The following is a 23,269-nucleotide window of genomic DNA, read 5'->3' as shown; positions in this document are numbered from 1 at the left end:
CAGCCTGATATACAATTTAAGGGTGCAAAAATTTGCATAATATGGGATAATCAGGGTTAAACCCCTAGCACCGGTAGCAATTTTACCCCTACTACCGCTAACATAATTGTTTACCTGCCTTATAAACTTTAATATACAAGTATGTAATCAAGAAAAATAACAATCTTAACTATGTCAGTGAAAATGTTAGTTTGCTCTTGATTTCTAAGCAAGTTTTGCTTACACATCACATATGCACATATCATATATGTTCATGGTATTAGTTTAGCCATGGAATCTGATGACAAATTAGTTTTGTTTTTTTTTTTTTCCAGTTTAAGGTTAGTCCTATAATTGCACTAGAACGCTAGAATGAAGAGTTGAAAATTGGCTAGCCATGCATAAAAAATTGGCTAAGCTAGTTCTTCCATATTTTGTCCTACTACGGAAGCTCATCCTTGTTATAGCAACTTGCCAACTTCCAAATAATTCACCCGCGGTAAATAATGAAATAGTAACTTTAGAGTTTCCCGCGGTAAATAAATAAGGATATTTTTCTGTACCAAAATTCTCATATTGCAACCAGGAAAATTTCCTCTCCATCTGTTCTGTTTGACCGAGTGTATACATATGCTCCAGCACCTAAGTGCTAAGTCTCTCAAATCAATTGGTTAACAGTCTATTGTATTTAGCTCAATGTGGTGCTAAAAAATACATTTCTTGGCTGTATTCAGATATGATTTAGTTGTGTGGTTCTTTAGTCATGGTTTTATTTTCTTCCAGAAATCATGTAATAAAATTCCTTCTTTCAACAACAGTAAAACTTTATAGAAGATGCAAAATATTTGCAGCACTGCTTTATTTGCAGGTTTGTTAACATACGACCGTCTTTTTATCTCTCTATTCTACGGAATCTACCTCCTCTCCTTCATACATGTTCATCCCCTCACGTTGTAATTAATCAAGAACGGGGAGTACTTATTACATGACTTTATATTAAACGGAGCACAAAATAAATGTTGCCAAAAAAAAATTAAAAAAAAAAAAAAAAAACTGAACAGGCTTAATTAACACTGAAAAAACAACAATCCCAACATCCTAATGACCAATTTTCATGGACTAATATACAGTTTCTACCAGAAGCTATTAGCTTAGGCCAAAATAAAAGATAGCTGCACATTTTTTCAAGACTTTCATGTCTAACCAAGCCTAACAGATTATTCTGCAACTACTTAGCAATGCATTTACTAGTCAATCCAAAATGCTATGGGCATATGCATGCCCATTGATTACTGTACATAAAGACAACGCTGCTTTGCGTTACATATTCACTTGTCCTAAATATTACAGTCTAACCACTAGGTTGGTCAGTTGCAGAACAGCAAAATTAGAGTCAATTGATCAAATATCAGCAACAGATGATGTCAAAAGCTAACGAGCTCAATCCTCGGTTTTTAAACAAGCTTTTATTGTAAAGTTAAGGTAGACCTAGATCCTGCACAACAAGAAAAACAAGAATCTAAATTAAAAAAGCATTAATTTTGAATTTCAAGATCAACTTCATTAGAATCACAACAAATGACAATGAAAGTAAGTTATTTTATATGACAACTTCACGGATGATCAAGGGCACATCTAAGTATCTGACCACATCTACTAAAGCAGTCACTAAACGCAAACAGAAAGGCAATATGAAAGACTCATTTGCCTGCTGTTCTCATGAATAAGTCCTGTGATGCAAATGTGCATAGCAAGGAATTTTACTGATGACCACAATTAAATCTAGTGTCAATAGTATGCCATATTTATGTTTGTCCTAAATGCATCAATAACACTACTCATGTTAATTGCACAAGAAAACACAAAGGATAAGATAAACCCAGGAAATTCCATCTTCAACAAGTTCATTATATAAGACTCGTATATAAAACCAAAGTCATGGCTCATGACCACTGTTTGAGAAGCTTTCAGGATTAGTAATAGTTCAAGTCCAACAAATTGTTAGTTTTGGACTTTTGGTCCTTTGAGAGGTGGAAAATAGGTTAGTTGGTTCAACTTCAAGAGCAGATAGTGAGATTTTTGGATCGGGTATGTACCATTCAGGTGAGAATATTTTAGGTTCGGGAAAGGGAAGTGTCAGGTTAATTTCAGGTCTTCGAAGATTGGACTGTGGGAAACGAAGCAATGTTCACTGCATATGATTTCAGTCAGGTCAATTTTTGACCAGGTCAGTTTCAGCCTTCAGGTCATCCAATTAGAGGCATGATTTAGTTTCGAGTCATCCAGCTTTGGGTACCAGATCAGTTTTGGCAGGTACAATTTTAAGTACCTTCCAAATAATTAAAAAAAAATACCATTCGTATATCTTTTCTTTAACAAAATTGTTATCATATATAACATAAAGGTCTAGGATCAAATATTCTCTAGACAATTTCATAAGTTGTAGCACAGTCCATCCATTCAGAAACAGCTAACTGATTCCAACAACAAACAAAAAAAAAAAAAAATAATAAAGTACAAGTCCAGTTGAATAGATTGCTTCTTATAATAAGGCACTAAATAAATTGCATATTCAAGTACTGTACTTGAGACAAAGTAATTAGTACTTGAGAGAAATCAAATTGCATAATGAAAAAGATATGCACTTACTGCTGGATCGTTTCATGTTGCGACAAAAATTGCTGCCACAAAGACACCGGAATGCTTTGATATGATGTTCACCATCATCAAAATCAACACCATAATCCTGTGGACACATTACCAATGGGTGCTTAATAGACAAAGCCAAAAAGGTATCAATAATTACTACACAACTTATTGATACTAAGAGAACAAAGGTAAACTAAGACCTAAAAATACTAAAATTTTCAACTTGATTGCGGATCCTTAAATCTTGGATAGCTGAAGCATACAGAAAAGAATGCATACATACAAAGCCTTCACAGTTTTCTGCATCACCAGAACTCATGACAATCAAGCCTAATGAGAACATGACTGTCATGCTCATAACACTAGACAACACACTGATACAGAGCAATGTTTTTTCACATATTATTCATTAAATTGGGATAAACTTAATATTTTCATAAATAGCACAAGTATGCAGCAACAGTTAGAGGATGGGACATTTCACACCTTCAGGTCTACATACTACTATATACAATCTGAAAGAGATGGATTACATAGGAGATGATGACGCATACTACTATAGGCATTCAAGCGCCACGTAATTCACTAGAAATAGAGACATCATTTAGCTTGTCGAACAGGTGACACTCTTTGAAATGATGAGTATAGCTTACTGAGAATTTCAGAAATATATAAGAATTAGAAAGCAATCAACAAAAGCATGACATGGTGACCAGCTAAGATTTATCTAGTCTGAATTACCAATACCATGAACCACAAGTATACAATCACCTGATGATTAAACTTTGGTTCCCCTTTAAGAGATATCTATGTTTAAGAGGGAAAGCCATCAATATTTCCAAATTCTCACTAACCCACCCATTGCTTAGGGTATAAAAAGGGAATAAGGCCTGCTTTCTCCTTTACCAACATCTAACAGTATAAGTATAATTAACCTTTACAGGCATTCTGTATCTGGCATTACTATGAATATATAGCACAGATTCACAGTAATTTATCCAATAAAAAGGTCAATCCAAATTTAAACCTTAAAATGGCTAATTGACACGTCAAAATGTAACGGTTATTTTCATGCACCTGAAGATGTTAGTTATGAATTTTACAATCACTAAGAGCAAGATTATACAAGTGAGCTTAATATAGTCTCCAAGACCATCATTTCTATAAATCAATACAGATACAAAATATCAAAATATTTAGCGGATTTTGAAGACGAAACTATCATTAATTTTTACATCATATCAATAGTCATTGAAAATCTAAAGGTGGGAAATTTTCTCAGGTCAAAAGGCATATATGAAGACATCTAATAATAGAAATTAAAAAAAATAATAAAAATAAAAATAAAAAGGTACATAAAATTTCAGTCTTCTGCGTAATATTTGCAGATTAATGTGGTACATTGTTTTATAAAGGTAAGCAACTTATGTTAATTCCTTCGTTCCATCAATATTGCAACAAGGGGGAGAGCAAAAGATGTTAGTGCTTAGTGGTAAAAAAGAAAAAGAGAGACAAAACTACAAACTTGTTCAATTGATTGCAAGCATTAACTAAAGCAACAAGTATTGTAAAATAAGGGTATTGGGTATTTGCGTGGGTATGTTGCAATAATTGTGAAACTTCATAATGAGGTAAACGTTACAATATAAAAGGAACGGAGGATGTCTCATTCAAAAAAGTTGCATAAATCATGTAAACACGGAAAAAATAGTACTTGAAACCACAGTATTCATCATGAAAACTGCCTTAACTTGCAAAAGCAACATAATGCATGAGAACATGGACTGTTGAGTTAGCGAGCACCAAGCAAAAACCACGGCCCCACTACGCTATTAAATATTTGGAATGCATAAATTAGTGTTTAACAGTATACACCAAATAAGCTTGAAAGTTTAAGCTGAAATATCTAATGGGACAAGCAAAATAATTTCTTTTGGGACAAGTATACAGCTAATACATATGTTTGTGAATCATGTCATGTTCTCTAAGTCAAGGCTGGCTTATCGAAACCATTTTATATAATGACCCCTACTATCTTACTAGTTATCATAGTCCACTGAGAAGTTTTCATAAGATAGATTGATCTTCCTAAGAAAATTACTGTCCAAATGAAGCCCAAACTATAGTGCACATACCCATGTCAATTCTTCGAAAGCATTAACTGCTCTTGTTGTAAACAATGCAACCTGCACAAGAAAAAGAATGTTCCTTAAGTTGTTTGATAAACAAGCAGTTTCAGAGACTTTAGTACTGTTTGATCCCTGTCCCAAAACAATCTTCTTGTTGCATAGATTGGACTTTACACTTTCCATATAACCTTCATGTTATTGGATCAAGTCATGTTCTCAATGTCTAGACAGGAATATTGAAATCATTTTAAGCATCTCCCGTTCCCATTTGCACTCCGTACTCTGCTTTCTCTTACTACCTTTTCTCTTTCTATCCCATTGATCCTTTTTCTCACAGTTCCAACACTATATATTAATGCCGTTACTCTCACTCTTTACTCTAATATTCACATATAACCAATTTTCTTAATCTCCATGCCAAAAGCTAAGAGAACAATTATATTGGGACCGACAGAATATTTATTAATCTTAGTTTCCATAACAGCAAATACAAGACCAGAATCCAAATGAATCTTCAAGTTTCATACATGATAGTAGTGGTGATTAGGGGTCTCCACTTCAACAGGAATTTCAATCAAGTTTGCATCCGAACACCTATAACAACATGAACATAACTCAGTCATTATTCCAGAAACATGAAAACCAAAGGAAAGACATGGAAATCAAAATATGAAAGGCTAAGAAGTGCAGAAAAGAGGACAAGGTTATAATTAAATGAAAAGGGGTGGAAAAAGAGAGAAGAAAATAACATTAAAGAAAACAGAGGCTCGTGTATGAGCTCCCATGCTATTGCTTCTTTTTTTTTATTATTATTATTATTACACTGTTCAGAGTGATTACTAAGTCACTAATTAATGCGCTCACAACATACACATGTCGTATTCCCATCCACTTCATATGACTAATGCGAGTACTAACAGAACTATCTACAACCAACTACATGATCAATCTTCAAATGCTAGATTACACAAACAAATATAGTAAAACTAAAGCAAATCAAATTCCTTTATGCCCCCGCTACCAGCTCAGACTCATAAAGTTGGCTTGCTTTACATTATAATTGGCATTGATCAACCACCTTTCTCACAAAATGCCATCCACTTTAAATTACAGTCACTTTTTTCATTGCTAAACAACAAGAAACTTTAAATAACTGCCTAGCCAATCATGCAAAAGAATAGCTCATAATGCTCAATCAATGATTTCCATTACCACATCTTCTTGTCTTATGTTAATGTTAACAATATCAGAAATGGAAAAGAAAAGCGATACAGGAAATAGAGATACGTGCAAGGTGGGAGATACATTAATTCAACAAATCAAGAGACAGCTCTCAAAAAATTACCTATGGTTAATAAACCTTGCCACATTTCCATACACCGAGGCATCCAAACAGAGAATTTCTGATTCTTTTAAAGCTCTTGTACCCCATTCTGTATCAAGTAGCACTGCATATGAATGCTTGTCATTGCTTCTTCTCAAATTCCTCTTATGGAGCTCTGAACTAGTTAAAATTTCTCCAACGTATTCACAAACAAAAGACCCTTTTGGCAGATCTTCCAGTGTCCTCAAACCCCAACCTTTCCCTTCTGCAGTCCAGAACACCTAGACACAAGCTCTCAAAATTGATGAAACAATTTGAAAATATAACACCAAAACATCTTGCAAAATGAGAAACCACACTTTTGAATAATCCTCATCCCATAAAGTTGGCAAGACTTTCCATTAATAGCTTTCCCAAAATATGGATAAAAGCTAAATAGGTGAAATACATTCCGCATATGTAAGAAGCTAAATGTTATGCAAAGCAATAATTAAATTTTTTTCCTGGTGTTTTCAAAGTGTCACTAACTTTACAGGACTAGTAAAAAATAAATGATCACAAAGGCATAAATTAGTTAAGCACACTGCATGCAGGCCAGATGACAAAACAATATCACTGTAAACTACCTATTATACTGCAAAACTTGTATTTGAAGAGATTGAGCACGATATCAAGTAAACAGTTCAAATTTACCTGCAAGTTATGGCTTATGCCATGTTGTATAACTTTATTTCCACAGTGCTTGTGGCAGCCACACTTAGCCCAGCATTCTTTAATAAATGTCCGTCTCAAGTGACCTTTGCAAGGATCCAGCATATCCTCATTCTTCAATCGTTCAAGGGGACATTCTTTACAATAAACAAGGTAGTCTTTTTGAGGGTTCTTAACCATCGAAATGCACTTGTCCAAAAACTCTTCCCTCACAAGACCATCTGAATTGTAAGAGGACTCCCCGCCATTACGTCGAGCACAATTGCATGATGAGGACAATGCCAAGCAGTCACCAACGCATGAATGGCAACAATCTTGATCACCAATTTGAGCAAGATAGAAAATCAGATCAGCACTGTGTGAGATGACATTTTGGGGAATATAGTGAAACAACGGTAGAGAGTCACAATTTGACTTTTCTACTGAAACTTTAACTGCTTCTACGCCTCTTGAGATGTCACTTGTGACATCAAGAATTTCAAGAGAGGAGGGGATGAGCTGCTGCTGCTGCTGAACAACCACTAAGCTATTAGAATCCTTTTCAGCACAATGACCATCAGTAGCTTCACAATTGGTAGCTGATGTTGGATTTGAAGCTTCAGGTTCTACCATGTCAGTTGTGGCAGCCACATTATCAGACGATTCTGCATTTATGGCAGCCACGTTATCAGACGATTCTGCATTTATGGCAGCCACAATTCCATTGCTGTCAATGACCCCAGCATCCTGTTGATTAGACCCTTCTTGATTCACAGCACTAGCTTTTGTACCCAGCTTCCCAGCACATTCACAAAAGTCCTCCATAACTTTCATAACAGAAAATTCTGGATCCATGATTTTGTACTTTGTAAGACAATTATCATTAACTTTTTTCAAGACATCTTGTAAATCCGGAAAATAGTAAACATTCCCTTCTGGACCTGGGTTGCAGCTCAGAGATAACCTCACCTCTCCAAGAGATGAGGCTGCAATGTCTATGTTAGCTAAAGTTTTCTTAGAATCTTCAGCTTCCTGAATATGGTTCTCTTGAGCATTTGGTGAAGCCAATGTTCCCAAACTTTTATCAATAACGCCCACAGATTTAGGGGCCCTGGATTCTTGACCATCTTGGCTGCAGACTGATTTACCAGAATTAGAAGGAACTTCTGGACGCATGGATTCTGCCTGGCTCCCAGCTAGATTAGTAGACTTTGAAGGAACCTCCTTGTGCATGCTGTCTTTACAATAAAAGCATAAATAAATCAGAATTCAAATAGAAGACCAAAAATACAAAACAAAACAAAATCTTTAATACAGGGAAAAAAAATATATTTAAAAAAAAAAAAAAAAAAAAAAAAAAAAAAAAAAAAAAAAAACCACTTGCTATCAGCACTATTGCATGGAAATACAAAATAAAGACCTAACTTAAGCTGCATTTTTATGTGGAACTGAACCAGATATGGCCGTTCACGTGCATGCAATTCTCAAAAGTCACAGCATATGTATCAGTAACTGCAGTATACAGAGCACTTCAAGTAGGGGTAATTTTCTTTAATTTATTTATATTTTATTTTTTTGGAAGGGGGAAGAGGTTTCCATTAGCAGGTTCAGTTTGTTCGGGCTAACCAATAGCCTTGGTGATCGTTACAAAAATAATTATTTGATTAACTGCCTGGCCATGAGCATCAAGTACTCTGTCATACAACCAATGGTTTAATTTGATGATCTGATCATAAAAGAAAAATTGAGAAACCAAATAAACAAAAAGTATATGTCTTTTATTGTCAAGAGTGTTAGAAAGAAGTCCATTATGATTATATAAGTTCGGCATTAAGCACAAAAGCAAAAAAAACCACTAAACTCCTTTAAAACTTGTCTCCAAATATTTAAGCACTATAATATCAGACATTGATAAATAATCAAGGACTGACCAGAACATCAACATCTGCCGTCCCTATGATCTTGTATAGTTGTATTAGCACTTTATTAGTTATATAGATAGATCATATCCAAGAACATTTATTAAGGCATAGCTCCATATACTAAAGCTTGTATAACCCAAATTCTACATCATTTTCAAAGTATCTCCTTCATTAGGCTATACCCTCTCTTCCAAATTAACTCCACCCACTATGTTGCCTAGCCCAGGCACCTGGCTTTAGTTACGTGACTTTTGCAATAGATCTCATATCTCCAGAGAGAATTACACTATGACCTCAAAAAAAAAAAAACACACTTTATATTCCACTCCCCATTGTCGACGACAAATCTTGACGATTATACTATATCATCATATGTGTGAGAGAGAGAGAGAGAGGGGGGGGGGGGGGGGGCACATTTAACTATTTTTCAAGAGATGACTTAAATAATACTAAGTAGTATATTCACATTGTAAAATCTTTCAACAAGATTATGGATCGTGTAATAGACTAAACCCTCACACAAGCAAAATCAGAAATTAACAATGAACAAACACACACACAAGATAGGCAGCAGCAAGATTGATTGATTGAAATAACTAAGTAGCTTGAGGCTACAACTCTCCAAGGTAGTATCTCTAGGAGAGAAGTCTCAAATTCAAATAGTCTAATCTCGTAACCTTCACTACTACTCTCTTCTTAATTTATATACAAGGAGGTACAGAACTAGCTGTTACTACTACTATTGTCCATAGTCTACCAATGCTGCTTGCCATGGTTCCACTACTTGCTGCTGTATTGCTGCCCTTCAGAGTTTAATTGTTTTTGTCCTCATCTAACAAGCCTTTATATCCTGTTTTCATCTTTTCTCTCCTCTTGTAAAACTTGGTGACTGGAGGATTTAAGCCTTGGGCGTGGTCCATTACAGATCGCTACAATATACTTCATCTAAATTACCAAGAACTGAAGAGAATTTCCATTTTGAAAAACAAGAGCCATATTGGTGCTGAAGGTAATATACAAATTAAGAAGATAACATTTTGTGTTAAACCTAAAAAGAAGAGATTATGTAAATTCTAAATAACAACAAAACTTGTGTGAGTCCCACATTAGGAGTTAAAGACGACAGCACAAGTAATTCCTGTATAGCTTCATGGCATCAGAATAATAAGAGGCTACAGCAGTACAGCTCACCCAATATTCACACTGGCAAATATGACATTCATGTTGAAGTCTATGCAAAGACCAGGACACAAGACAGGTGGGTGGGGAGGATGGTACAGCATAGCAACATTATGATATATGACATAGCAACATTATACATCCAACAAAAAAATTGTACTTTTTATTAGAACACGCACAAATTCTTAAAGGTAGCAAGAGTAATTTAAACACTATAATTTCTAAATTCCCACTGCAAAATTAACCTAAGCCTTGAATGGTAGCAAACTTTCGTACTGATAGGCCGAGATACATGAAAAGGAAGTAGCTATAGAGTATATATATTTGCAAAATACATGTACGCATTTACAAAAAAAAGTTAGCATAATAAAGCAAGAGAATGCTATATACCTGGAGGCAATACAGCAAGTGGTGCAGGTGTCATCATGTCCTCAGTAAATGGCTCATCTTTGGGCTTTAACAAAATTGTACTAGGCTGTTTTTGCCTGGGATTAACAACTGGTTCAGCCCTTGGCTCTTTGATCTGGAGTGCTTGAGATGCCCGTTCAGGTGCAGTTCTTTTATCTCTCTGACTAAATTGAGGCGAAACAGGTTGTTTACCCTTGTTTCGCGTAAACACAGCAGGTTGAGGAGATCCTGTCAAAAGTTGGGTCCGCTGACCGGGAGAAACTTCTGACTCACCAGGCTCCAGTTTAGGCGTCTTCAATGCACAAGAAGCAGACGGGGGGCTATGTTGGCCATTAGAAGGTGCAACTTGGCCTTGGTGTTTTAAGCGCAGCCTTTTCAATGGCCTCTCGGGCTCATCCTGCACCTCATCCTGCACTGAAGCTGCTTCCTCAAAAGCCTCCCCTTGCTAATCAAATATAGCAAAAGAATACACTTTCAAGAATTTTTCATACAAATAAGCCCCAAAAATAATACGTAAATGACAGCATAAGTAGCCTATTACATACATCAACATTTCCTGGTATCTTCTTTTTTTCTTTCTCTGCAGCCTGATACACCAAGAAGATAAAAACACATTAAGCCATGCAAATTACTTAAATAAAGCTAGAGCGGTTAAAGGAAATAACAAGATAGACACCTCTGAATCCTCATATTCAAAGATAGTATCTGCAAGGACTCTATAATTTTCTTCTTCTATCAGATCCCAATTTTTATCAAACAATTTTAGCAGCTTCTTCAGGGCAGGTTTTGTCTTTTCTTCTGGAATTCCAATATCTTTCATTGCTTTAAAAGCTGCCTTAACTTTTCCTGGCGCCATCTTCGATCACAGGCTCCTCAAACTACTGAATAGTAATTACATAAAGTCAAAAACCAAAGTAATCCTGACCAAATATGAACAAAATCACAAAATTACATTTTGCAACTTCTTAGCTTACAAGAAAAGAAACAATTTGGAAGTATTCATGCTGCATCAACAAAAATCACAATAACAGCTGGATTGATAAACGATGCAACATATTAACAAGATTACATTCAATTTTAACTAAATTCTAAACCCAGATGAAACATGTCATTAATAAACCAATTTCATCTGCCCTAACATTTATAATAGCTTTCAAATTCCCAGGAAAAAACGCTCAAGAAGAAAGCAACAATCATGCAACCAATGCACTTCAAAATTTCAAGCTTACAAGACAGTCATTCACTCCTTCGATCTCAAAATAAATATATACTCCCTCCGTCTGCCCAATAAACTTCCTGAATTCCTTTCTTGAATGTCCATAGTCGAACAAACAATATATCCAATTAAATTGGGTCAGATTTTGATCTTAACTATTTCTTGAAACATATTAACACTATGATTCAAAATTTACAATTATGAATAAATTCTCAAATTTATGCATAACAAATTTCAATTCCGTTTAATGGTATACATTATCACACCCTTCATAAATTATAAGTCAAAGTGACAAGTAATTTGGGGCAGAAATAACAATTAGGGTATAATTCAACCCCGAATGATGAACAAAAAAAATCACTACACCAAAATGTACTACATCTGTAAACATAAACCCACATCCCAGAATATGCTGAAATTTAAAGGGTATATTTCTAAAATAAAATATGAAATTAAAATCATGAAAAAAAGATACCTTTTTTTTCCCTCGTAAATTTTCAATTGGGAATTTCAGAGCTCAGAGAAAACCTGCAAAAAATATCAAAATAATTAAACAGAAAAGTCAAACAATAACCAAAAATTAGAACAGAAAATGACGAAACTTTCTCAATTTTTTTTTTTTTTTTTTTTTTTTTTTTGAGCATGCAAGCAATTGAAACCATAAAACCCCAGAAATTAAACTCAAATGTCGGAGAATCGGCGCAGCAAAACAAATTGTGCATAAAAAAAGGAAGAAAATGGGTAAAACTTACGAGCATTTGGGGAGCAGTTGAAAAGATTTGGATGAAAACTGGAAGTAGTAAAGTGAGAGTGTCAGTGAAGAGAGAGAAAGGGTTTTTGGGTTTTGGGAAGAGGGAGAGAGTGAAGAAAGAGAGGGAAATTGAAAGAGTTCATGGGAAGTTGGGTCAATTGCCAAAAATTCCAATGTTTTTTCTCTAGCTTCAAATTTGATTATTTTTGCAGCTAAGTGAGTTGAATCGGAGAAAATACAAGTTTATTATCTTGATAATTGTTTATCAAATGACATAATTAGCATATTTTTTTTATTAAATATGGATATCACAGTTGTTAACACGATTACATAAATGATACTCCCTCCGTCCCTAAATTACATTCCTCTTTGGAAATTTACACGGGAATTAAGGAGGGAAGAATAAGACAAATAACAATTATTAGACAATGCAATGGGAAGTACAAAGATAGAGTAGTTATTACTCATGACATGTCATCAATCCTTTGCAAAAAAAAAAAAGAACCAATCACATGCTCCTAATTGAAAATTTTTAACCAAATATATTCATTGTAATTTGGCACAAGGATTATGAGTGAGAAAGCATTAAATATAAAACAGAAAAAAAGAGTTGATTTACTAAAAAAACTTACCAAAAATAGAAAGAAGGAATGTAATTTTGGAATACCAAAAATAGAAAGGAGGAATGTAATATAGGGACGGAGGGAGTAAATGTTATGGGGCTCCCAAGAGACAAAGACCTGTTTTATAACCTACTAGATTATTCCCGTGCGATGCACGGTTAAAATTAAACTTTCTTGTAATTTACGTTCTGTTGCAATTATATATAAAGATTATAATTAGATATAAAATAATTTACATATAAGGATGTAAATGAACCACATTATTTACAATTAATAATTAAAATAGGCAAAAGAAAATTATTTAAGGAATGCATATTAATAAAATCTCTAACTAAAAGAAATACATAGTATATAATTAGCAACAATGTCATCAAAATTATTATTTTAGCTTCCCACAATTAACATTTTGTATAGTAGTTTGTAGAAGCATCTATTTTATTTATTTGTCAAAATTCATTAACATGGTACAATTTTGAAATTAATAAAAAATGAAGATTATGTCATTATAGCATTTAGGCGGGAATTTTTTTTTATGAGAAAACAACATGTGTACAAATTTAGAGAAAGATGATGTCAGCATGTTTTGTTTTAGTATTAGTTAATAGATAAATAAATAAATTATGGTTATTAAATGACATTTTGGTAAATAAGTTAGCTATTGAAAACTACTTCACCCAGACTCTTCCTAAGGTAGCTATCCTATATATTTAGGAGTATTTAAAAATGTCGTAATGCAGTCGTAGGGCCTGTTCATATTTACTTAATTTCAGTTCAGTTCAACTCCAATCAGTTCAGTTCAGCTCCAATCAGTTCAGTTCAGTTCAGCTCCTACATTCCTTCTCTCATAAATTATTCATTTCAGCTTAATTCAGTTCAGTTCAGCTCCAATCAGTTCAGTTCAGTTCAGCTCGGTTCAGTAAATGTGAACAGGCCCGTATTAAGATACGGTTCAGTGAATATTAAACACTGTTTTTATTTGTTCTTTTTCTCAATTTCAAGAATGGCAGTTTCGATTTCTTTTAGATGGCATTCATACACCCAATGTTGTTGTTGATCTGCCTCCTTCTACGAACTCCACCCCCATTATTTCTTGGTCGCCTCCCCCTCCCGGGTTCTACAAAATTAATTTTGATGGCTTTGCCACCCATAATTTTACTTCCGCTAGTGTTGTTATTCAGGATTGTTTGGAGACTCATATTGCTAGTCGTACCTACAATTTAAGCTATTGCCCGGCTTTTATTGCTCAAGATATCGCTCTTTGCAATGGCTTCCTTCTTGCTAAAGAATTTGATATCTCACATATTTTTATTGAAGGCGATAATCTAACTGCAATTAATATTTTGCAGGGTCATTTAAATTGTCCATGGAAGCTGCATCTTCTCTTGGCGGATATCAAGTCTATTTTGTACTCCTTTACGGTTTTTAAGGCACATCATATTTATCGGGAAGGCAATCAGGCAGTAGATTATGTAGCCTCGATCTTCCAGCTATTCTACTCCGACTCACCAGGATATTGACCCATTTATGGATAGTAAATTTTCTTACTTTTTACACCTTGATAGATTAGGACACGATCTTGCAAGAAGACGGTCCTAATCTCCTATCATGTATCTTTCCTTAAAAAACAAAAAATATTAGTAAATAAGTTGCCTTAAAATTTGTGTTTTTTTATTAAAAAAATATATCTTTATTGTTCACGAGCCATTGTGACAATGTATATAGAAGTTTGGTGTTAGCTCATCATATTCATCATCTTCTTCTCCATCTACTTTTTCAATAAAAAAAATGGAGAATTATCAATGTGTCACCTCCGTGTGTTAAAACAATAAGGCTATTTGAATTCACCAATAAAAATTAATCAAATTAAAATAAGCACTTTAAAATAAAATGAAACGATCATATCCTAATCCTTATATATTGAAATGACGAAAAAAGCCCACCATAATCCAGCTCATGATCCCTAATCATCCAGTTTTCATCACAAAATACAGATTTACCCCTAATTTGTCCACTCGAGTACAACTTTAATTTGTCAACTAAAAGTACATTTATAAATAGAAAGCTAATGATAAATGATGGTAAATTTTTCTTATCTGATCTCTCTCATTCTCCCTCTAATTTGAGTGTCAGAGAGGCATTCCCGAGTCAATCCCCCCGGCAGCTTACTTTATCTTTCTTGCAGGCATAGCCCTCAGATGTAGTCGTCCTTGCAAGGCGGAGCTCAAGCACGTTCGAACATTGGACATCTAACCTAGGATATTGGACGTTGAACATTGGACATTATTGGATATTGGACATCAAACCTAGGATATCAAACCTACAATGAACTTCTGATTAATGACATCAAAACATAGGACATTGGACATCAAACATAGGACATTGGAAATCATTGGACATCAATATCAAACATACAATGAACTTTTGATTAATGACATCAAACCTACAATGAACTTTTGATTAATGATACCCAAAACACCCTTGCACACCGAGGAGCATTCTGTTTCCCGAAACAAAATCCAAAGTCAAACATCTTACAAATTGATACCACAACTTAGGGCTCTAATCTATATCTATACTTCTATACTTCTATCTATACTTTAAAAAGCGAAACCACAATCTCCTATATGACACATGTCATCATAATTCACCCACATGCCACATAACACAACAATTAATATTTCCACTTTAATACTCCCTTTTAAAGTAAAAGATAAAATAAAATGTTATTGAATGCTAAAGTCTTTATGCATTCCTAACTTGCAAATTTGAGTAAGAAATGGAGTGTTCCATTAGTGTTTCATTTTCACTATAAAAAAAAAGTTGTACTCCTCTTTATACCCCTTTTAATGTAAAAGTTAAAATAACAAATTATTTAATGCTAAAATCTTTATGTATTCCTAACTTGCAAATTATAAGTAAGAAAATTAAGCAAATTATTATAAAAAAATCACTGACACATACAACACAAAAAAGTAACACATTTCAAGAAAAATAAAATGAGCTTCAACCCGTTCGTTGAACGGGTCAAAATGCTAGTTCAAATTAAAAACCATTCACATAAAGATTTAATTTATTGGCAATGCATGCATGATCTTGGAATCACATCTCTTAAAGATACTTATGCAAAACTTATGCTCAATGATACTGGAGTGAAGGTGGTTCATTAAAAGTTCATTGTAGAATAGGTCATGATTGACATACAAAAAATAATGTAATAAGCAACACTAATAAGTACATATAGGCTACAAAGACAATAATATACGTAGTATTTAAAATCCTAGCATGCCACTATTAATAATAGTACAAGTAAAACGTCATGCACAAGTCCACTCCAATAGACTCTCATATTAACCAAATTCATAACTAAATGATTAATACAATTAAATTTAATTTTTGAAGAAAGCAATATACAACGTATGAGGTTATCCAAACCAAGAAATTTCTAACATCATAGAAACAAAATTTCACCAAAGTAATATAATAGTAGAAGGAAGACTAATTGATGACTCCATAATTGTCAGTACTTTAGTAATACACTCAATAACTCATTCAATTTTATTGATTATTCTTCTTTCACTTTACGTGATTAGTAGTTTAAATAATAGTTAACTTATTAACAGAAATAATGCAACGCACAGCATAAAAATCACATAATACTCGTTTTATCTTTAGTTAGGACAATATCGATCACTTAACACATATTATATTGACCCTAAATTAAATATTCCTTCAATTTTTTCAAAAAAAAAAAAAAAGATATTCCTTCAATTAATTTAAATCCAAATGTCGAACAAATCAACAAACATTACCATATCGACATAACCAAACTCTTGTACTTAATTCATATTAAAACTTCATGTATGAGTAATGATAAACCAATAATGATCATGAGATGATAATTCTCCAAATTAATACTACTTACCTTTAATTTACTTCTAATACAAACCTTTTAATAAAATCAATACATGATCTATAGACTATAGTAACTAAATCAGTTAATCATACTTTCATGTTTGCATCCAAAATTCCATACAAATATATTTAATCATTTCAAATCAAAAGCTAAGTTCTCATAGTGCATCTCAACGTATAGTTGTATTGTTATGCATTTACAAGCATTTAAGAGGGCAAAAATATAAATTTGGCAAGCTTCTAGAAGAAAACTGACTCTACAATGGTACAATATAAATCTATAATGTACCATTATGCATTTATAATGTACCATTAAAGTATAAGGGCTTGTTCACATTTACTTAATTTCAGTTCAGTTTAGTTTCATTATTCAGTTTAGTTCAGTTCAGTTTAGTTCAGCTCTTAATTTCCCTCTCTCGTAAAATAATCGTTTCAGCTCAGTTCACTTCAGTTAAGCTCCAATCGGTTCAGTTCAGCTTAGTTCAGTAAATATGAACAGACCCTAAGTTGTCTTAATAGTACTTTTGTGTACTACTATGCATGTAGTGGTACTTTTTCATCCTACATGTGATTTATACAATGTCATTATTGTTTCATAAAAATTGATCTAAATCATAAAATTATTTAATTATCTAAAGGGCAAATATGTATGTATACTACATAAATTATATACTTCGTATAATATATGTAGAAATATTCATTTGGGTATATATGGAATATGATTATTGTCAAATTGGAAAAAAAAAAATCACAAGGTATAAATAGTTTACTTAGAGATTTTGCAAAAAAAAAAAAAGAAAAAAAAATTATTAAAAAATAAGCGAAAAAGCAAGGAAGTTTTTCAAGGTAATGACAAGTGTCATGAAAGAATTTGCTTTTAATATAGGTTAATAGATACTCCGTAATTCATTATATGCCAGTTTTAATTTACACGTCATCCTCTATTAGTTCTAGTGATTCTACCATTGATTATCATACTATTCTTAATGGTAAAGTTTTGGGTGAGACGGACTCACGTGAGTCCACTATCATGTTTTTGGTGTTGTGGGTCTCGCGATCGGGTTTAGTTAGCCCGCGCCTTTTTATTGGACTTTTGTTATTGAGCCCGGTCTCACGTGAGTCCGATCTCACACAAAACCTTCTGATTCTTAATTCTTATAAATCTTTATATCCCATATCGACCATACTTGAGAAGACGAGGTAAACATTATTACATAACAACATGCTATGTAACCTGTATAGTGTTAGGATAAATCAAATATATGGAGATTTGAAAAGCATAATATGGAATTATCATAACTTAGCGAAGAAGTATTAGAGTCAGAGCCCACATTTGTGACTTGTGAGTTGTGACATGCACAAATTGGAAACTTGATTATTAGCTTTATAGATATCAAACCAAATTATTCATTCATTCATTCATTCAATAGTACAATACTCAACATCATCAAGCTCCTTTCAAGAACAAAGGTAAAGAGAGTTTTCAAAAAAGATAAAGCTCTCTAGTAACAAAAAGTTAGACAACACAATTATAAGTGTCTGAAAACTTACATAACCTAAAAATTCACTAAAATTCAATGAAACAAAGTTTCTAATAATTACTTCGTATTAAGGAAGGAACACAAAACTAAGTAAGCCATTACAAATTGATCATCCTTAGTAAGAGGGTTTTCTTAATTAAAATAATTACCGTGTTTTATACTTATTAATTTAAATTTTTATGGACCTTTATAGGAGTGAATTAAAAAAAAATCATAACACCAAATAACACGTAAATTCGTAATAAATTTCCAACTTAATTTCAAATCATTTTGAGAAATATATTGAATGTTTAGGGTTTGTTAACATTTACTGAGCTGAGCTGAACTGAACTGATTGGAGCTGAACTGAATTGATTGGAGTTTAACTAAACTGAACTTAATAGAGCTTAAATGAATATTTTATAAGAGAAGGAAATTAGGAGTTGAACTGAACTGAACTGATTGGAGCTGAACTGAAATGATTAGAGCTAAAGTGAACTGAACTAAAATTAAGCTAAAGTGAACAGACCCTTAGTCATAACTCTAACAAACATAATCTGTTTGGTGGGTGATATAGCGAATAGCGATAATAATGATAATTTTAAGCATAAATTTGTTCAAAAGTTCTCATGTATTTCACATTGCTATTGTTATTTTAAGAACTCTAGTTTAATTTACGATTTCTCAAGTTAAATTGCATTTAAATTCATTATCATTCTCTAAACTTGGTACCATGATCCGGTCAACCAAAGGTGGCCAAAAGAATAGCAAAACCCTTAAACTAATACCTTCATTAAGTATGTGATTAATGATTGCAAACTGTACTTAAACGCGTAAAGCAGTGATTATAGACAAATCAAAATCAAAACCAAAAACCTCATTGAGTGTTCAAACCATAAATTCTGTAATAAAGCAAGAACACAAAAACCCAAAAAGAACATACCACTCACCCAAAAAATTAAAAAAACAATCCCAAATTATAAAGAACACCCCAGAAAAATAGACCCACTTTAATCCCCACCAAAAAAAACCCAACCATAAATTGAAACATACCCAATAAATTTTTCAAAAATCCCAAGAAAATGACTAAAATGGGTACCAAAATTTCAATCCTACAACCCCAAATTCTCTCTTTTCTTCTGCTTTTCTCTCTCTTCCCCTGTTTTTCCTCTGCTTCAAATGACTACACAAAATTGGTATACAAAGGATGTGCAGACCAAAAATTTCCAGACCCATCTCAATCATACACTCAATCTCTAAAAACCCTTTTCAATTCACTCATCCCTCAATCAGAAAAAACCAATTTCAGCAAAACAACAGCAGGAGATGACACAGAATCCGCCATTTTTGGGCTATACCAATGCAGGGGAGACCTAAATTCAGTTGATTGTTACAATTGTGTAAGCCAATTCCCAAAATTAGCAAGTAAATACTGTGGAAGTACCTCAATTGCAGTAAGAATTCAGCTAATTGGGTGTTACATGAGGTATGAAATTGTTGGGTTTAAGCAAGTATCAAGTACTGAACTGCTGTATAAATACTGCAAGAAAGGCGATATCGGAAGCGGTATCGGGTTCGAAGGAAGGAGGGATGGGGCGTTTGAGCAGGTGGAGAGTGGGGTGGTGAATGGTGGTGGGTTTAAGGCGGCGAGTTATGAGTCAGTGTATGTGTTGGGTCAGTGTGAGGGTGATTTGGTGGGGAGTGAATGTGGGGAGTGTGTGAAAACAGGGTTAGAAAGAGTGAAAGCAGAGTGTGGTGATGCTGTTTCTGGTCAAGTGTATTTGAATCAGTGTTATATCAGTTATACCTACTATCCTAATGGGGTGGATGGCGAGAAGGCTTCCTCACCAGGTATCTTGTTACTCTCTCTATCCATAACGGCTGACACAGTCAAACTTTAAACACACGTGAATGCATTATATTGACCTTATTTTTACATAAGTAGATGTTAATGAAATTTATTTTTCCCGTCAAAAAGAAATTTATTTTTAAATGAACTTTTAATATTAATAATTTATCTAACAACATATTTTATGATAAAATATATTGTCATAACAAAAAAATTTATAGTCAAAGTGAATATATGAATAGTGAAAAAAAAATTCAATGTATCACTAGAATGGATGGAGTAACTTTACTACTCGAAACATGTAGTTTCTAACAAGCTCTAATTCCAATTTCAAGTACCCTGGTTTTTCTCTTACCCCTACTAACAATTGATTGTTACGGAGTATTGCATATAGACATATTGTTGTGTATATACCATATTGTTTTAGGATGCTTGAGAGTAGTTCTCAACTTTTGACATTAGAATATACCTTTAACTCCCACTCTATGTACAACTATACCGGTTGTTTACCCACTTGATTTTTCACGATTTCCAAAACACATACATGACTATATTATCTCTTAATTTCTTATAAATTAATGGAGTTTATGGTCAACATTTTTAAAGTTAGACTCAATTATTTACAACAGTACAAATAAATAAGGACGTGACAATTATATTACTCTTGTAGAAGATGTAGTTGTATCACTTGTATCATTTTGTATGTCAATTGTTTTAGGGTGCTTGGAAATAGTATTTCGTTGGCACGTAGTATTAATAAAGAATATCTTTCAAAATATATATATATATATATAGAGCAGAAATGCATATTCGAATTAATAAACCACTAATGGACTAGAAGAGAAAGTGATTGTTATGTTTGTATACAAATATTAAGATAAGATATGTGTCATGGGATTGGAGAAAGTGTGCACGAGTAATGTACTCCATAATAATTTTTTCCATTATAAACTTGTGATAATATATATTGATTGGAGTTTGAGGATTTAGAGGAGTATCATAAGAAAACAAGTTAATCTTAAATATACTCGCTTGAAGGGAACATTTTGATACAAATTCTTAAATGGACTTGGTTCACACTAATTTATTGTGGACCACTAACATTAGAGAACCTATGGTTGTTTTATTAATATAAAAAAAAAGTCACTATAATAAAATAAAGGTCACTATGTTGAAAATAAAAGTCATTTTGGTAATATATAGGCTATAAGAGGTTATTTTTTTTAATAAAATATTTTATAAGATCAATATTAATAATAAAGGTCACTATGTTAAAATAAGGGTCATAACGTCGTACTTCAAGTTCATAATTGTATTAAACATTATACAACTTTTAATAAAGGTTACTATGTTAAAAATAAGGTTACTATGTTAAAAATAAAGGTCACTATGTTCGATATAATGTCAGTTGCGTGTGTATAAACCTCGGGTCCACAATAATATTATTGTGAACCAGGTCCACGCAAGACTAAATTAATACTTCGTACTTCTTTTGATTTCATTTCTATAACAAGATGGTTCGGTAATAAGAGAGAATCATCAAACATGTATTCATCATTATCATCATCATTTTTCATCTTCCAATTACTACTCTATTTATGTAGTTAAATTCTAAAAACTTTGAAAAATGATGAGTAGGAAGATCTTATAGAACGGATAGAGTCGATGATTCAATTTTTTAAAATAATGCATGTTAAAGTTGGGTGGGTAAGCGGGAGGAAAATACTTTTAGATGCAAAAAAGTGAAGAGCACAATCGTAGGTTCCAATTGTATACAAGTACTTGTCTTTGATATGGAGAAAAGAGGATCCATTATACATCTAACTTAATTAGGATAATCTGTCCATTGCAATAAATAATTATAGCCGTTGAGTATATCTTGGTGTCATAGTCCTAATTTTGAGTATCTTTTCCAACTTTTAATTTCAGATATTTTTGTTGGGAAAATGGTTTTGAGTGGTTGATTAGGAATTAAGCAATCCAAGGATCTTGACAATTTTTTTTTTTTTTTTTTTTTTAATGTAATAGCCAATGAGCCATTTACAATTATGGCAGCCAAATTGTGAAATTGGTTTTAAAGCCAATTTTTGGTAAATAAATTTTCTTTGTTGTTGTTGTTGTTGTTGTTGTTGTTGTTGTTGAATATGGACTTTTAAGCCTATAATCAACGCCCGTAAATGAATGGAGTAACACTTACAACAATGACGAAATAAATTCCGTGACACGGTAAAGTTAGTGTTAGCCTATTAATGTTGATATAATAAATAACAAAAATAATACTGATGGTAAAAACTACTCCGTATTTAAACAAATGAATAAATACTTCGTATAAGATGTTGCAACAATTATTTTTGATATTTAACCACAGCAAGACTTAAGCCGATTTGAGTATGTTTTATGATTGGCCAAATAAAAACGGCTTCCAATATTTTTAGATGTAATTTTCTTTAATTTCAATTAATGTGCGTAAATATTTTCAGGGACAAGGCACGGCACAGCAAAAACAGTGGCCATAGTGGTGGGAGGTACAGCAGCAGCAGGTTTTGTGGTTGTTATTCTGCTGTTTACCAAATCTGTGTTGAAGAAAAAAACTACCAAATATCATCATTATGGTGGATGATCGTATTAATATCATTTTTATGTATATAGACCATTAATTTTGCTTAGATTTTCTTAGTTCTGCAAATTTCTGATGAAGACTTATGGATAAACATTAACTTTTTGGAAAAATGTCCCAAAAATTATCTAATATTTTCAATTAATTATCCCGAAGTTGTCTAGTCAACCGATATATTAGCTGCAAACTGGATTAGAAAACAGTAACAATAGCTAATTAAAGATATTGCTTGTACATGATGATACGATTAAAGATATCTAATAGTGCTGCAAAGTTGTCTTTAGTAATTGTGCAAACCAAAGTGACTCTAGTGATGCATTAGAATAGTCAAGGGAGTATCTTTATATCATTACACGCAATCCAAAAGACCAGGCATAAGCAAACAATCAAGCATCAAGCATCACGCTTCACACACTCAAGCAGATAGGCCATCCAGGAAGGTGCCTTAAAAAAAAAACCGATGCAGTAAGGCACTGGCGATCAACTTAATGCATGATTAGA

The 23,269-nt window shown here is 33.1% G+C and overlaps 2 protein-coding genes across 4 annotated transcripts; one reads left to right on the top strand and one right to left on the bottom strand.

The window, feature by feature from the left end:
- Positions 1–1,029: 1,029 nt before the first annotated feature.
- On the bottom strand, positions 1,030–12,447 carry LOC145617684 (putative inactive histone-lysine N-methyltransferase SUVR2). Of its 3 annotated transcripts, none has more exons than XM_081672420.1 (11): positions 12,249–12,447; positions 11,972–12,024; positions 10,957–11,200; positions 10,826–10,867; positions 10,263–10,725; positions 6,775–8,009; positions 6,103–6,362; positions 5,285–5,351; positions 4,764–4,814; positions 2,629–2,725; positions 1,030–1,474 (listed from the first exon to the last, which is right to left on the bottom strand). In XM_081672420.1, exons 3-11 carry the CDS (start codon positions 11,134–11,136, stop codon positions 1,446–1,448), a joined length of 2,424 nt encoding a protein of 807 aa, XP_081528546.1. In that variant the 5' UTR covers positions 11,137–11,200; positions 11,972–12,024; positions 12,249–12,447; the 3' UTR covers positions 1,030–1,445. The 3 variants fall into 3 exon arrangements, with proteins under 3 accessions (XP_081528546.1, XP_081528544.1, XP_081528545.1); XM_081672418.1 differs by having other exon boundaries at positions 10,957–11,161; XM_081672419.1 differs by having other exon boundaries at positions 10,957–11,158.
- Positions 12,448–19,231: 6,784 nt separating this feature from the next.
- On the top strand, positions 19,232–22,916 carry LOC145617266 (plasmodesmata-located protein 2-like). Its single transcript, XM_081671966.1, has 2 exons — positions 19,232–20,153; positions 22,632–22,916. The coding sequence occupies exons 1-2, from the start codon at positions 19,385–19,387 to the stop codon at positions 22,769–22,771; spliced, it is 909 nt and encodes a 302-aa protein (XP_081528092.1). The 5' UTR covers positions 19,232–19,384; the 3' UTR covers positions 22,772–22,916.
- The last annotated feature ends 353 nt before the right edge of the window (positions 22,917–23,269 follow it).

Source organism: Chenopodium album, chromosome 26 (assembly GCF_948465745.1).
Source record: "Chenopodium album chromosome 26, dcCheAlbu1.1, whole genome shotgun sequence".
Classification (NCBI taxonomy): domain Eukaryota; kingdom Viridiplantae; phylum Streptophyta; class Magnoliopsida; order Caryophyllales; family Amaranthaceae; genus Chenopodium; species Chenopodium album.
The sequence above is the reverse complement of the archived record's forward strand: the minus strand, read 5'-3'. Positions and strand labels throughout refer to the sequence as shown.